At 40.7% G+C, this 16392-nt stretch overlaps 3 protein-coding genes across 7 annotated transcripts; all 3 read left to right on the forward strand.

The window, feature by feature from the left end:
* The first annotated feature begins 327 nt into the window (after positions 1-327).
* On the forward strand, positions 328-2998 carry mgp (matrix Gla protein). 4 transcript variants are annotated; one of them, XM_085157848.1, is made up of 5 exons: positions 330-457; positions 1636-1723; positions 1856-1885; positions 2076-2181; positions 2466-2998. In XM_085157848.1, the coding sequence occupies exons 2-5, from the start codon at positions 1663-1665 to the stop codon at positions 2620-2622; spliced, it is 354 nt and encodes a 117-aa protein (XP_085013974.1). In that variant the 5' UTR covers positions 330-457; positions 1636-1662; the 3' UTR covers positions 2623-2998. The 4 variants fall into 4 exon arrangements, with proteins under 4 accessions (XP_085013976.1, XP_085013974.1, XP_085013977.1 ...); XM_085157849.1 differs by having other exon boundaries at positions 339-457; positions 1639-1723; XM_085157850.1 differs by lacking the exon at positions 1856-1885 and having other exon boundaries at positions 328-457.
* Positions 2999-5014: 2016 nt separating this feature from the next.
* bglap (bone gamma-carboxyglutamate (gla) protein) lies at positions 5015-7918 on the forward strand. Of its 2 annotated transcripts, none has more exons than XM_085157853.1 (8): positions 5015-5061; positions 5132-5213; positions 5448-5640; positions 6209-6269; positions 6474-6732; positions 6841-6888; positions 7137-7221; positions 7574-7918. In XM_085157853.1, exons 5-8 carry the CDS (start codon positions 6675-6677, stop codon positions 7674-7676), a joined length of 294 nt encoding a protein of 97 aa, XP_085013979.1. In that variant the 5' UTR covers positions 5015-5061; positions 5132-5213; positions 5448-5640; positions 6209-6269; positions 6474-6674; the 3' UTR covers positions 7677-7918. The 2 variants fall into 2 exon arrangements, with proteins under 2 accessions (XP_085013979.1, XP_085013978.1); XM_085157852.1 differs by having other exon boundaries at positions 6595-6732.
* A 4353-nt stretch (positions 7919-12271) lies between these two features.
* Positions 12272-13901, forward strand: LOC146520556 (pleckstrin homology domain-containing family F member 2-like). The gene is made up of 2 exons (XM_085155986.1): positions 12272-12572; positions 12841-13901. Exons 1-2 carry the CDS (start codon positions 12326-12328, stop codon positions 13434-13436), a joined length of 843 nt encoding a protein of 280 aa, XP_085012112.1. The 5' UTR covers positions 12272-12325; the 3' UTR covers positions 13437-13901.
* Positions 13902-16392: the final 2491 nt, after the last annotated feature.

Raw genomic sequence — 16392 nt, forward strand, 5'->3', positions numbered from 1 at the left:
TTTGTTTTCTCTCACATCATGCAGGCATGCTGGCAAACAGTGGCAAATATTATCATGTACCTGCTATGAAGCAGCTTAGTTGTCACCGTGCCACCCTTTCCCTCACCCTCTTCTCTGTCTCTCTGTTTACCCCCGGCTTGTTTTTCTCCAGTTCTCCTGCCATCACCACCAGCTCTGTTTATTTCGGTAAAAGCGTAGGAGTTGAGGAGAGAGTGAGCTAATACCCCGGTCTGATTAACTGGTAGAAAAAACGGTGGGTTGGTGGGTGGGTGTGGGGTGATAGTAAGGGAAGGGAGGAGAAATTGCCAGGACTAAAAAGGGAGGTGGATGGAGACAGAAAAATGAAGGGGTGGGGGGACAGAGATGAGTATAAAAAGCTTTGCCGTGAGGAATTAGGAAATGTTCCTGAGGAGAAAGTATTGAGACAGTTTCCATCACTCCATAATTTTCCTTCAAGGTAAGTAAATTACAGCAAATGATCTCTTAAAACTCTTTGCAGGTGAAAAGTAGGAGAAGTTTTGAGTTTTGGACACAATCAGGCAAACGTAGCTTTTATTTTGTGACTATTTTTATAGTACTTTTTTTTTTTAAATTTATCTGCAAATGAAAATAGAAAAGTAGGCCTGTGGCCCTTCTCTTTTTGTTAAAGAGTTTTTAATGTACACCCTCATCTTGGTTCTTTGGCTTTTTCCAATGATGTGTGCACATTCTGTCTGCAGGGAAGGAAGCTGGGACTCCTATTGAGACTCAGACAGGCATTAAACTCTGTAGACACTCTTGTCAGCACCTCACACACACAGACACACACACTCACACTCACTTAGCTATCTTTGCCAGTCTTTGGGAGTCGCTTTTTGAACTTTAGGCCCCAGGCTTGCTGTTTCTGTGCCCACTGTGGGTCTGGCTTACACTGCAGACAAATATGCCTGAGGGGATCATGTGTCAGTGTGTGTGTGTGCTTCTGAATGTATAATGAAAGCTGCTATTGATGGTGAAAAAGAGCGCTGCCGAAACAAGCGCTCCATCCAAATTCCACAAACAGAACGTGGGGATGAAAGCTTTTCTGCAGACATCTGGCACTGCTGTTTATACAGGTGGCACTCACCTTACCTCAGGTCTACATGTAAACACACGTTGAGTGTTTACATGTAGACACGTGCGGTGTGAGCGTACACCCCGAGCCAACCTCAACTTCATAATTCCAGTCTGTTCATTCGCTGGCTGTTAAGCAGCTCCTCTCGGCCACAGCTATTCTCTTACTGTTCTTCCTTGCAACCTGAGGTTTCATCGCGTGGTGCAGATTGGCCTCAACCTAAGGCCAGCACAGTGAAAAGACTTTTTGACTCATATCTGTGGTTTTGTGTTTGTGGGGCCAGCATGCACAGAGACTTTTTTAAATTGGTTTTTAATATATTGGTTGTTTATCTGCACAAAACCCACAGAAATGTTGTCACTTTTTACCCCAGCTTGAGGTTTTGGTCTGTTTACCCACCCTCAAAATGCAAAAAAGTGTTCTACCCCCTTCCCTTTGCCTCATTTTGTCTCATTTTTTTCTATTTTTTCCCTACTGCCTATCTAACTCTTACTTCAGCACTACCACGACTTACCAAAAATACTTGTCTGCTTTGTTTCCAGCAGGCAGGCAGACAAACAAACCCCAGGATGAGGAGCCTTCTTCGTCTTCTGGCACTCTGTGCTGCAGTCTCTCTCTGCATCTGCTATGGTATAGATCCTCCCAGACGCCCTCACTTTGCTATCGCTCGGCAGCCATTATTTATTCATAACCAGCAATATAACAAAGTGAAATAAGACATTCATCATTTATGATTAACCCGATTCCATGTTTTTCCCGTAGACTCTCATGAAAGCACAGAATCCGCTGAAGGTGATTGAAATGTTGTTTCTCGGTTCTGGAAAAACATGCATGCCATTCTAACAAATGTGATGTATTTAATCCTCATTTAGTCTTTACTAACACGCCCTCAGCCCTTGTTTCACCTGATCCGCTGCATGACCGGCATGCCAGATGCTGATTGAAATAAAATTTTCTCACTAGTAAAGTTTTGTGGTTTCAGATTTGTTTGTGCCTCCAAACCGAGCCAACTCATTCATCCCACCACAGAGAGGCAACATATACATCCCATCCAGAGGGAATGGCTTCGGCAGTTACAACTTCAGGAGGTAAAACCTAAAACCATGGGCAGGCATGCAATGCATCCACTTTATCTCCTGCATGTTTAAAACCACAAACCCACAGAAAATGCATGCTTTCCATACATATAGGGCACTGTGCCTCATTAAGACAAACCCTAATTGGACCATTAAACATCTACATGTGCTTCAAGAATCCACGGACACAAACACAGAGCCTGGAGTGGAGGATAAAAGAGAATTTTTAAATTAATTTCAGTTTAGAGTTCCTCTACTTTTCTTCATCTTGAAAACCTTCTTGTTTTAATTCCCAGGACATTCAAGTCTCCAGCAGAAAGACGCGCAGAGATCTGCGAGGACTACTCCCCCTGCCGCTTCTATGCCTATCGCCACGGCGCCCAGCATGCCTACAACAGATACTTTGGCGCTAGAAGTCAACCACGGCGGCCTGCTGTGACTCGCCGATACTAAGCTGGACCTCACATGCAAAAGTCTCATTATCATCTGGTCCTTTAGTCCACATATCATCAGTCTTTAGATAATTTATGTAATTGTTTTTGTGGGCTCTTTTGGCAAGAAAACTGTTTTTATATATAAACACCAGAACTTCCAGTCATTGTGGCTCAAATCCCACAGCAGCCCATCATTATACTCATGTAGAAATTTACAGTCTGTTTCTTGTGTAATCTCAGGATGACTTTTATCAAGTATCACTGCATGATCCCAGCATTTATGAGATTTACGGGATACGCTCGAGTGAAGCGTTTGGCTCACTTTCCGCTAACCAATTCTTACAATCTCCACTTACTTATGCTGTCAATAAACAAATAAAATGACTTTTAATGGGTTTGGTCTTAATCCTGTTTTTGCAGTTTGCTTGCCACATGAGTTTGTGAGAACTTTGGGGATTCTCAGAGTTTTTTTTAATATATGCCAGATGTTATATGTAATATAACAATATTTGGGACTGCTTAAGAAGCATTAGGGAAGTTAAATACGGCCTTGTGCATAAATATGAGACACATTACAAGAATAACAGTCTATAAATACTGGAAACCACTTGGTTATTCTAGTATTTATCACATGGTTTAGAGATAAAATGTAAATCTGGTGAGTTCTTCTATAAAACAAAGCACAGTAATGTAGTGGAGCAGAAGTACATAGTGCAGTAAAATGGGAAGAAATCAAGTACAAGTATCTAAAAAGCTCTACAGAACCTGACTGAATGTGTTGTTACACAACTGACTTGTTGAGGAGTTACATTATGATTTCAGTATGCACAGTCGGTGTCTGGTCTCTTGCAGTCTTAAGAGACCGTACTGCACATGTGCAGACAGACACAAGGACAGCTCAGCACATGGCAGATGTCAAAATGCTGTAGAAGTAAAATGACAGTTACACTGGATGTTTGTCTGTCTGTGCTGCCACATGGCCACGAAAGTGTATAATTATAATTGTCCTGAGGGTAAATCCTTCTAGTCTGTCACTGAAACGAGACAAAAGGCACCAGCACTGACCCAGACTGTGAAATTATAACCCATATGCTCTACTACTGTCCGGACCGGTCCAGCTTCGAAATCTCTAGTTAGAAATGGCAACAAAGGGCATCCATGTCACAAAGTGAACTTAAAAAGCTCAGCTTTGAAAATAAAAATGATATGTTTGTGTTACTGGGACGGTATTCAGTAGAGCATTGACATTATGATTTCTAGTACACCATTAAACTACCATGTGATCGCTAACCTTGGAGGAAATCCAGGGTATCACGACTAGATCTCTTAAAACAGCTGTTACAGCTGGAGGCACAATAAGGTCCTTACAAAAATGTGCAAGTGGACACAGACAGCCTACAGAGGGTCAAAGCCAAGAAACAACAGATCAATGTCGTCCTTTCTAAACTTGTGAGTGGAAAAATGCGAGTTGACCTGAGGAGGACAGAAAGACCTCTGCGACCTTCCTCTGATTAAACTTGATTCTACGGTCCTTAAGCACAAAAAAATCTTAATAACTGAACTTGAAATGACCTGGGAGGGCGGGTTAGTTATCGCTCACCACCTGAAGAAAGCCAAATACCAAGATTTGATCAACAAGGCTCTAGTTCATGAATGGAAAACAGCTGCCATTGTTTCCAAAGGATGTGAAAAACAACCACATTGCTGATAAGTTACTGAAGTGCAAGCTCCGTTTAATTTTTCAGTTAAATTCAGTCAACTACTATCATTTCTGCAGCAGTCGTGGTAAGCCGTATGACTGAGGAGGACATTGAGTGGATGGATGCAAGTCAGATTTAGGACTTATCCGTCATGCTTTGAAACTAAAAACATGTTATTCATCAGCTTCTGCAGCTAGTTGTACTATTTGAGTCGTGACTGTACTCAAAAGCTGCAAAAGAAATGGGAATTGAAATGTTAAAGATATCGTGCGCCCACAGTCAGCTGTCCTAGTGTGTGGTGAGCTCAGTGATCGACTTCTGCACCTTGACAAAAGTCTCTCCTCTTTCTCTCTAGCTCCTAAGACATGTGGTCCACTTTTGTAACTGTGGTCTCTGTGAGTGAACTTTGTGTGCATGCTTGTAATTATGCATTGCAAATGTTAGTGGAAGCACATTTTCTTTTTCAGTTTTATGTAATAACAAAGTGACTTGACTCAAATCCCCGCTGTCAAAGCTGTTTTCCTATCCACATCACCTGGTCTGGTGCCAACGCAAGTTTTCCAGGTACAACTTCCCTGAAGGTTCTAGGTAGTGAAATGTTTAGCAAGGAACACCAACAGCTGAACACAGTCAGCAGTTAACAAGCCAGCACAGCTGAGACCAGTTAAAGAAGGCTCCGTTTGCCTATGTTAAAGCTGGAGGCTAATTTGATGTAGGATTTTTGGTTCTGCCCTCGTGTTGCAGAGCACATAATTTTGGTAAGCAAACAATGCCAAGTGCTTGCATGCAATTATCCAACAAAACTAACAGTGCATAACATCTGTGTAGGTTCTCAGTGATTCCAGTCATGGTATCCAGCACGTTCAAACCCCAGCAGTTCCTCAGACGCTAAGCAAAAGCTCATCTTTTGGTTTGGTTGCCTTCTTTTTTTCACACCTTAGAACAAAACACAGCCAAGTTGTGATGATGCTATGTGTAGGATGAATATTTATTAAAAAGTTAGTTAAACTGGAGTGGTATATCACCACAAAGAGGAAGACATGCAGAACATTTAAAAAAAAAATGCAGTGTGAGAAACATAGACGATGCCTACAGCAGACAGATTGATTTTAACACTTTTTCACTTGACTTTCACCTCTTACAGGTTATGCCACATATTTTTCACACTGCCTCCTAGTGGCTGTACAGAGCTACAGCATATAGATCTGCTCTGCAAAGCTATGATAGCACCAACGCACAACTATAACCCTGTTATATGAGGATCCCCCAACAGTGTGAATGTTCTGCCCACCCTGCTAATATCGTATGACATCAAGAGAGGAGCTGCCGAACCACAGGTAATCCTGCAGTGTCTGCTTGAAACAAAAGATGTTTGATGTGTACCCCACAAAAGGATTACATTTTATGAGTGGCATGAGAGTATTAGGCAATTTGCTTGTGGGAAGTCGTGTTTTAATTAAAAATCAAACGACATGTTCCACTCGACATCATGCAGCTTTCCTCTGCTTAACTAAAAATATCTGTGCACATTTAAATGGCCCGTCTACAAAGCTTCAAACAAACATGGTTGTTTCTAAATGTTGCTTTCTCTATGTAGGAAATCACTGTGGTTTGCAATAAAAAGAAAGCCCTCAGATTAAAATAATGCAGCATAATGTGGGACAGTGGCTTTTCCTTTTTAGTGAGTAAGCCATGGCTTTTCTCTGCCTCATGCACTTACTGAACCAAATGTACAAGTGTGTGGGCGCTTTAAAAGTCTGACCTGTCCGAGCTGCTTTCCTGAAAGAGTTCATTAAATTTTATATTACTACCACTGCGTATGATGAGATATCGGTGACAGTGATTTGATTTGATTTCATTCTTTCTGTTTTTTGTCTGTTTTTTGTTTGTTTTTTATTTTAACAGAGACGACTGCAAATTTTGCAAAGATGAGGAAAAGGAAACTGTGATTCTTAACACAAATCTGGTAAGTAGGTCAAATGAAGCTGCAAAATAATGTCGATTGAAAGATCCTTCCAGTGGCAGATATATGTGGCTTCTCACCTATGCTTTAAAACATTACCCACCTTCTGGACCCCTTATTCTGCAACGCTATGAGTGTGGATGCCTTTTTCCTTCTTTCTTTCTTTTTTTACATATACACATATATATATATACTTCATTTTTGCAGAGGTGTGTATTTCTGCATCTGTGTGGGTGTGTGATACATGATTCCCTAACCAATCACCAAACACAATCACACAAGGGCTACATCTATAAACCGAGTGTGTTTTCACATATATATGTCTAAGAGAAGGAAAGACGGAGAGAAGTGAGCGATACAGCTCGGGTCATTTTCCCTTAAACTGAAGGCTGAAAAAAGAAAGAAAAGATGAAGACCGTGGCTATCCTGGCTCTCTGCTTCTTGGTAGTTATCTGCGTCGCTTCAGGTAAGAGCTGTAGCAATATTTGCAATGTAATTTTTTAACCTTAAACCTTTGAACTAAATTAGTTTTTTAAAGTTAGTCTGTTCTTATTTTTCCCCTCCTGTTTGATAGATGCTGCCACCGACCCTCAGCCTGCTGGTGACAACCCTGCTGAGGAGGGTATGATTAATATCAGTTTATTCTTCCAGAGTTTAATGGAGAAGGGGTTCAAACTTTCAGGCACTGCATGAGTGAAATGATATACCAAGAATGATGAATGACTTTTTGCAAAAAATATTCTATACTCTTGGTTTTTTTTGTTTTGTTTGTATGACTTTTTTTTTGTTCTTATGCTATACTGATCATTTTTTAAATTAATTTAATAAACGACAGCAGGTTGACAGATGTCTTATGACTGTGATGTGCAGGTTTGTTTGTGGAGAGGGAGCAGGCCTCCACGGTGGTGAGGCAGAAGAGAGCTGCTGGACAGTTATCCTTGGTACAGCTGGAGAGGTATCGCACACCTTATCTACAAACCTTATTCCTGCATGTTTTTAGACATGATCTTTTTTTCTTTTCTTTTCTTTTTTGTGTCCTGTTTGGATCTTTAGCCATCAGAATTGTTGTCTTAAGGCCAAGAAAGATGCCAAGCGGATTTATTTTACCAAGTGGATCATCATGGCCTTGCCATATTGGTCCATTTGATTGATCTTTATTATAATTATGTATTTATTTTATTTTCGGTTGCTACAAACGGGACAGACATGTTCTTATTTTTAATAGGGTTGGGTTGGATATGGAAAGTTTTCATGAAAGTATGAAACATCATAAGTAACCGTGTGTGTGTCCTCTCTCCTCCATTCAGCCTGAGAGAAGTGTGTGAGGCCAACGTGGCTTGTGAGCACATGATGGACATAAACGGCATCATCGCCGCCTACACTGCCTACTATGGACCAATCCCCTATTAGAGGCTACAGCTGACCGCGCACCAGAGCTGCCTTTTTTCTAGCATTGCCACCTCTGAGCTCGGCTTTTTCTTTTGCTGCAAAGCAAATTGTCTAAAAGTGTGGCAGACGGATCAGACTGGAAGAAACCAAACACCAGCATGTGGATTTACTTTCTTTCCTAACTGCACCTTCAAGAATATCTCTGTAATTCTGTCATTTTTCTCCACCTGTAGAGTTGAAACAGAATAAAAATGAATATCATTCTGCTGTGTGTGCTGTTTTCTAAAGCCTTATTTGTTGTATTGCATTAGGAATCATTCATGTAGCTCATGAAACAGATTTGTCAGGTTTTGGCCACTAGATGTCCCTAGTAGGCTATATTATATGTAAGGCTAATGAACCTTTATGGGACAAGTTCGCCAGCCTTCTCCACCTCAACAAACATCCTGCATGTTAGCACATTTTTTTATCATCTCTATAATATAACATTGCAGTTCTTTTAAGGTATTCAGTTTGTTTATTTTAAAAAAAGAATACTTTTAGTGATTACAGTTTGCAGTAACTTTAAAAATCACATCCAGTCCTACTCCTTTATCAAAAGGGTATTCCTACATATCAGTGACCACGGTAAACAGGGTCTGAGAGTGGCTCAGAAATGTGGTTCATGATTTATTTAAACATTTTTACACAAAAGAAAATCGCTGAAACTCTGAAACTTTTGTGCCGTGTGATTCCCCGTCTGTTTGTTTCCTTTGATAGATCTGTGCATTCCCGACATCATCCCGGCAGCACCGGGGTGTCCAGTCAGACGGGTTTATTGTGCATCTTGATGTAATTTCTTCCTTTTAGTCCTGTATTCCGGTAGTTCGCTTGTTTTCTTCTTGGTGTTTATGTTTGGCTGTGCAGAAAGCAATCGATGACAGAGATAGTCCAGTTAACGTAGCTGAGACGAGGTGCACAGAATGAGTTGTCTATATGCCACAAATCATAAATAAAACTGAGACAAGCAGAAAAACAAATCATAAACAACGTGTGAATGTGTACGCACATGAATATGTTTGTGAATGTTCGACTCTGCGGTACTTTTGTTCTGCTTCTGTTTCTTACTTTTCGATCAGTTTCTCTATTAATACAAAGAAAATTCCATCAGGTTGATGTGAGATGAGATGAACCTAAACAGATGTATGGTTAGTGATGCCGTACCGTACTTTTAAAAGTTTTAAAAACCACCACCATGCTGCTTCTTTCTGTTTTGCATTGTTACATTTAGAGGTGTTTAATTACAGCTGACTTATTATTTAACCTGCACAGAGGAGCATAGAGGATGGGTAGGTATTTTGTTTTTCGAATCAGGTGGCTGACTAAGCTACTTAACAAGTTTCCCAACATGTTTGTTTTTGAAACTTTAACTCTTTCTATCGTAGATTACATTGTTGTGTAGTTAAAGTGTTGTTTAACCTGCATTCATGTTGTATCTTCTGCTGACACAAAATTGTGTTAATAATATAAAACGAAAGTAAAATCTTTAAAAGAAAAAAAAGTTTTTGCAGTTTGCTGGTCTGGAGCTCTGGAGTGGAGATCCCACCAAGGTCAGAAAGTGCAAAAATGGAACAAACCCAAGAGCTACATTTCAGTCTCTACAGGCCTCTAAATGTTTTAAGTTGTGACAAGAGGAAAAAGGACTGAACAAATATGTCATATGTCATTGTTACAGTTCTTTTTTTTAAACAATGTCCTGATATGTAAAACTTTAGACTCGAAAGAGGACGTACTTTCTTCTTTCACATGACAGCGTAGATATATTTACCACATTTTCATGGGAGTAGTAAAGAAAAATAAAGAAAAAAACAAACGTTTCCAATCATATACTTTAAAGTTTACTGTTGTAAAATGTTTTGTTAATTCGATAATAAATAGGTCATCTTTTACTTCCTGTCAGTCCAGAGCAACTTACTGGCAATGTTACTGGCAGAGTCTCAGTTCAGGCTTTAAAAGCTTGCCAATACTGGCAATGTTACTGGCATTTGTTTTCCCCCATTAAGATAGTTAAAGAAGAAGTTTCATAAATATTGATATGCAAGTGCCAACAGGACTTTCCAGCATAAAGCAGGGCAGTGTGTTTATTTTTAAACACAGCTGAGCTGCTCAACAAGTCTCACCGCATGTTTGACTTTGAAACTGTCGGCGTTTCCTGCTTCCTACAGAGCATTGCATTATTATTTCCTTTACCCGGTTTTTGCTTTTATCTACATTCATTTTGTGCCTTATACTAAAACGCTTTTTTAACCTTTTTTCTGAGGTCAAACAAAATATCTTCAGTATGAGAACACGTCTCTCTGCACATATAAAATACATTTTTAACACATTTTGGTTGTGATTTTTTAAATTAAATGTACAGCAGCATAAGATTTGACAATTCTTCTAGTGTGACAGCACAAATAATAAATTCCGCCTCTCTGATACTCAGAAATAAATATAGAGACAAAGCACTACAAACTCCAAAACACTTACATAACATTTTTGTCATTCTGAAAACCCAACTTATTGGCAAGCTTTTGAAGCCTGAACTGAGACTCTTGAGCAGCGCAACTTGTTCATACCAAAGACATGATGGATGAGAAGCGCTTTGAATGAGAGAACCGTAAACTTATCCAGGCCGTGGAGAATTCATTCCAAAGCACAACAGTGCCCTGGTTTAAACCAGGCTGGATCTCATTGGAGAAGGAACTATTCTGATCAAGCGGGGTTTTAAGAAGATGCATCAGAAAATATTCTCACTCTTCAGTGGTAATTTGGTGTACGTCAGCATTGTTGTTAATGGTCACCTGAGATAAGATGCATAGATGGGCCGCACTGTTGTGTCACAGCAAGAAGGTCCCGAGTTCGATTCCATCATCAGGCTGGGGTCTTTCTGTGTGGTGGTTGTATGTTCTCCCCGTGTTTGCTTGGGTTTTCTCCAGGTACTCTGGCTTCCTCACATTTAAATGATTAAATGTTCACTTTTGGGGCCTCTCCAGCCTGATACAGAACCCCCTAGCAGGGGGATACATAGTTGAACTGCTCATAGAGTCCAGAATCTGATGATAATTAATAGACTGACATGTTGCATTTAATTGTTAGAAACAAAAAGAACAAGGCTAGCTCATTTCCACGTGTGCTGTTTTTGTGCTAAGCTAACTAGTGGCTACAAATTAACGCAATATATTTAATAGTTAATGATTGCTTACTCAGTGCAGGGGCCTGGGAGGAGTTGACAGTCTGGTCGGGGTCTGGGACGCTGGGCCATCCCTGCGGCTGCTGGGCCGGGGGCGGTCTGCATGCCTTCACCCCAGGGAAAAGGGTAACATCTCCTGGGTCAGGGGGCTGATTGCCCCCCTGAGCGCGGTGATACCTGGACATGGGAGTATAGAGTACGTTTGGAGAGTGTGAATGGGTGTTCGTTCCTGTTTGTCTCCACGTTGGGCGAGTGCTGAGTATTTGTATTTGTTTGCATGAGGGTGGGAATGTAAGCTTGTGTCTGGTGTGTGCCAGTTTGTCTATGTCTTTGTGTCCAGTTGACTCTCCACCTCCCTAAGGACCCCAAAGCGCTTTACACAACCAGTCATCCACCCATTCACACACACATTCACACACTGGTGATGGCAAGCTACATTGTAGCCACAGCCACCCTGGGGTGCACTGACAGAGGCGAGGCTGCCGGACACTGGCACCACTGGGCCCTCTGACCACCACCAGTAGGCAACAGGTGAAGTGTCTTGCCCAAGGACACAACGACTGAGACTTTCCAAGCCGGGGCTCGAACCGGCAACCTTCCGATTACAAGGCGAACTCCCGAACTCCCAACTCTTGAGCCACGATCGCCCCATTGCTTAAGTACAGGCAAAAAAAAAGAGTTAATAATTGTTTATTATTTATTGTTGTGCATTGTTTTTATTTATTCATTAATAAATAGGTTATCTTTTACTTTCAGTCCACAACTGACAATTTTACTGGCAACTGTTTTTCCCCATTGCGATAACAGAAACATCCAGGAATTCTGCCTTGTGCACACCACATAGAAGCCTTTAGGCATGAAATAAAATGATTTGCATAGTTAGTTTCTATATTTAGAACTGAATTAAAGATGCCAAGGACTTGGCAGCATAAAGCAGTGCACTGTGTTTGTTTTACATAATGTGGCTGGCTGAGTTTCATAACCTGTTTTACAATGAATTTTAACTGTGTTTTGTTTTTTTCATTAAGGATGGGAAAAGAATTCTGACATTCCTGCACCTCTCTGTGAAGTGACTCTGCAGAAGGAGACAATCATACTGTTGATTTTACCGTACACTCTTCTGCCAAATAAGAATTAAGATTTTGTTTTGGAAATAGCAAGTAAAAGTTGTTGTTGCACAAAAGGGAGCTTCCCTCGTTTAAAGCAACTTATAAATATGTAATACTGTATAATCTTTCCACAATCAGGGACTCCACTTTTTTTTTTACATGTTCTTTCTTTCTTGATTGTTTTGTTTGACCAGTTTCTATTTTTCCAGTAAGTACTGCCTCACTACTCCCTTTTCTTGCCTTCCGGTATAACATGTTTGTCACTTGGACCGCCCCGTTACCTAACCACCAATAGTTTAAAAAGGCACACTCACTAACAAGCTGCACAACTTGTTCACGCCAAAGAAATGATGGATCACCCAATCTTTGAACGAGAGAACCAAGAGCGTGTGCAGGCGGTGGAGAATTCATTCCATCAAGCGGGGAAGCCCTTGTCCAAGCCGGGCCGGATTCTAATCGGAGAGGGAACTGTGTTAAAGCAGGGTCGCAAGAAGATACAGCAGAAAATCTTCTTCCTCTTCACTGATATTCTGGTGTATGGCAGCGTTGTTGTGCCTGGTCGCTGGTACAAAAAGCAGAAGATCATCCCTTTAGGTGAGACATTCATCTGCGTTTCCTGCAGCTAACCTACTGTGAGAAGATTAATGTGAAACTGCTAAAGAACAATTTTATGACTGAAAAGAAAGAAATATAGACAAAAGCTTCAAGAAGAGCCAACACTATTGAATACTGTTCATAATATGACTGGCAGGTAGAAAATAGCAAGTGTGCTGTGCTAGTTTAACTTCATATGTTCAGCTTTCTGCTTGTACCACTTTATCCATGTAATTTTTATGTTGTTATCAAATCACTATGATTTTAGAGGACATTGAGCTGGAAGACCTGGAGGACAATGACATATTAAAGCATCAGTGGCTGATCCGAACACCGAGCAAGTCTTTTTTTGTGTCCGCCCCTTCATATGAGGAGAAGAAGGCCTGGATAGAGCACATCAATGAATGCCAGTCCAGCCTAATGCAGGCCACCAGCCGCAAACCTTCCAAGAAGTTTGCTGTTTCCTGGATTCCTGATCCGGCTGCTTGCAAATGCATGCGGTGCCTCTCTACAAAGTTTGGTGGGGTCAATCGTCGACACCACTGCAGGAATTGCGGCTTCTTGGTCTGCAATTCATGCTCCAAGCAGCGTGCCGTTATCGATCACATCCACCCCACTAAAAAGCTGAGGATCTGCAGTTTCTGCTACAAGAATATTAATGAAGAGAAGGTTCGCGACAGGGGAGACAGCGCCGGGAAAAGCAGCTCAGAGGAGGAAGAGTTGTGTCCTTCTGGAGAGGAAAATGAGAAAGTGGAGGAAGGAGAGATAGGGGTCTATTCTCCCAGCAACTGGCTGGACACCAAAAACGGGACTTGGGAACGACTGAGCATTTATGATTACCCAAAGTCAATACCATCACAGTAGCCAATAAACTGCAACAAAGACGCTTTTGAATGGATTCAGATTACACAAAGTTGATTTTCTTACATGAAGTTACATAAATGTAAAGATAAATGTGACAACGTATTATTTGTTTGTGTCTATTTGTGTTTTAATCTTAGTCTGTACACGCAACAATTTGCACTGTAAATAACAAATCAGGAGTGAGTAGAAAAAAATCATTTTAAAAAGAATATATAATCTTTGTACATATTCAGTGCCATTAACCATGCTTGTTAAATGAATAATGCTCCATCTGCCTGTCACTTTGCTGCTGGAACAGCTGAATTTCTCAGTAAAGGATATTTCTATTCCAAAAAGCACTGTCTTCTTCCTGTGCATGTGACTCTGAATTGCATGTTTCTTTGTTTGAATGCATGTAAAGTATTCGCATCCAGTATCTGCTCTTTTGCTGCTCCTTAACCTCAACAATAAAGTGCAGATAATCAATTTGTGAGTGATGTTATTACAACACTGAAATCGCTCATCATTTAGTAATAAGTCCTCTGTTTAGCCCTCAGAGTCTTATTGGAGCATGTTACAGTGTTTTGTTTTGTTTTTTTACTTCTGTGACTTTAGGGGGGGGGGGGGGGGGGGGTTATTGTGCAAGTCAAGGTCAGTGAATTCAATTCAATTTTATTTTATTTATATAGCGCCAAATCACAACAAAAGTCGCCTCAAGGCGCTTCATAGATACAGAGAAAAACCCAACAATCATATGACCCCCTATGAGCAAGCACTTTGGCGACAGTGGGAAGGAAAAACTCCCTTTTAACAGGAAGAAACCTCCGGCAGAACCAGGCTCAGGGAGGGGCGGCCATCTGCTGCGACCAGTTGGGGTGAGAGAAGGAAGACAGGATAAAAGACATGCTGTGGAAGAGAGCCAGAGGTTAATAACAGATATGATTCAATGCAGAGAGGTCTGTTAATACATAGTGAGTGAGAAAGGTGACTGGAAAGGAAAAACTCAATGCATCATGGGAATCCCCCGGCAGCCTACGTCTATTGCAGCATAACTAAGGGAGGATTCAGGGTCACCTGGTCCAGCCCTAACTATATGCTTCAGCAAAAAGGAAAGTTTTAAGCCTAATCTTAAAAGTAGAGATAGTGTCTGTCTCCCGAATCCAAACTGGAAGCTGGAACCACAGAAGAGGGGCCTGAAAACTGAAGGCTCTCCCTCCCATTCTACTTTTAAATACTCTAGGAACAACAAGTAGGCCTGCAGAGCGGGAGCGAAGTGCTCTAATAGGGTGATATGGTACTACAAGGTCATTAAGATAAGATGGGGCCTGATTATTTAAGACCTTGTATGTGAGGAGCAGGATTTTGAATTCAATTCTGGATTTAACAGGAAGCCAATGAAGGGAAGCCAAAACAGGAGAAATCTGCTCTCTCTTTCTAGTCCCTGTCAGTACTCTTGCTGCAGCATTTTGGATTAGCTGAAGGCTTTTCAGTGAGTTTTTTGGACATCCTGAAGTAACCATATATAGTTCCTCACCCACTTAGGGTACATTTTTCCAATAAGCATGTATATAAAAACCATTCGGGAAAACACATAGAACCTTTACAGCACCATTGATTTATCATCACTTTACTTCTCACTGGCATTTTTCATAAATATAACATACAAACATACATATCATACTGTAGCACGTCCTAGTGTTAGTGCCCATCTCTGATGATGACAAGTGTGTGAGTAGCTAAGGCCAAAAACACCCAGTTTCCTGAATTCTTGAAGAACGCTGAAGTTTGAAGTACTTCAGGCTGATCGATCTGATGCAGTGATATCACAGCATTATCTGCCACATAACCTGATCTTTGCTGATTGACTGGAAGAAATTCACCTGGTTCTACGAAATCACAGTGAGTCATAACGAGGTCAATGTTGATGTCCATTTAAGTTACCAAAAATGGCTCCTTGTGCGGTGAAGGGTTTATTAGACTGAGAGGCAAACTGCTTCTCGCTCAGCCATGTGGAATGGTTTCCACAGAACCCATTTAATATCAGCACCAGTACTGATATACTGATCAACACAGAGCATGAAGTACAAATAAATACTTGTTGGTTTAAGAAAAAATACATGAATCCCTTTTGAGAAATTTAATAACAGAAGTACAGCCACAAAGACTAGAACACCTAGTGGTTCAAAAGTAAAATTAGCATATTGTCGGGATGCTTGGGGCTTCCCATGCTTTAATTACAATATGATCAGACACATAGAGCTATTTGTCTGTTTGTTTATCTGTCAGCGAATTTCCTGAAAGTTGGTGAAGAGGTGGAGCATGAGGAAATGAAGATCTTGGCACAGATTCAGACTGCTTACTTGAAATATGAAAAATAGACCACTGGCTTTGGCAGATGATGTGCTGCTTTAACTGTTGAAAGTTTATCCCCTCACCTGTCAGTATCTTGGATATATTTGGCATTCTTTTAATTATGATCATTATTATTATTATTTATGTATAGCAGATATGATAATGTTGGGGAGTAATATTAATTGCTCTTTGAGGTTGACTGATTTATGTGACCATCCCATGAGAGAAGATGTGTTTTTCTACCCTTCTGCTACCAGCCTGAGGGCCTGTCTGTCTGCGAGCCAACAATGATCAACATGTCATAGTTTCAGGTTTCTGTTTGATCCTTGTTACATTGGCTGTGTTTCTGGTTTTTCCCTCCTCCGGCCTGAATGTTTGTCTTCATGTGTTAGTTTTTCATGTTTTTGTCATTTCCTGTTTTAGTCTGTAGGTTAGGTTTTTTTTCTGTCTTTTTCAAGCCTTTTTCCTGCTTTTGTTCCTCTCATTTTTGACTGAAAGCCCCATCGTCATTACTCTCACCTGTGTTTCATCGTATAATTAGGCCCGCCAATTTAATGCAGTTTCCTTGTATTAAAATATCTCTGGGATTAAATGTTAAGTTAAAGGTAGTAACTTTCTTTAAGCT

The sequence above is a fragment of the Neolamprologus multifasciatus genome, chromosome 4 (genome assembly GCF_963576455.1).
Source record: "Neolamprologus multifasciatus chromosome 4, fNeoMul1.2, whole genome shotgun sequence".
In the NCBI taxonomy this organism is placed as follows: Eukaryota; Metazoa; Chordata; class Actinopteri; order Cichliformes; family Cichlidae; genus Neolamprologus; species Neolamprologus multifasciatus.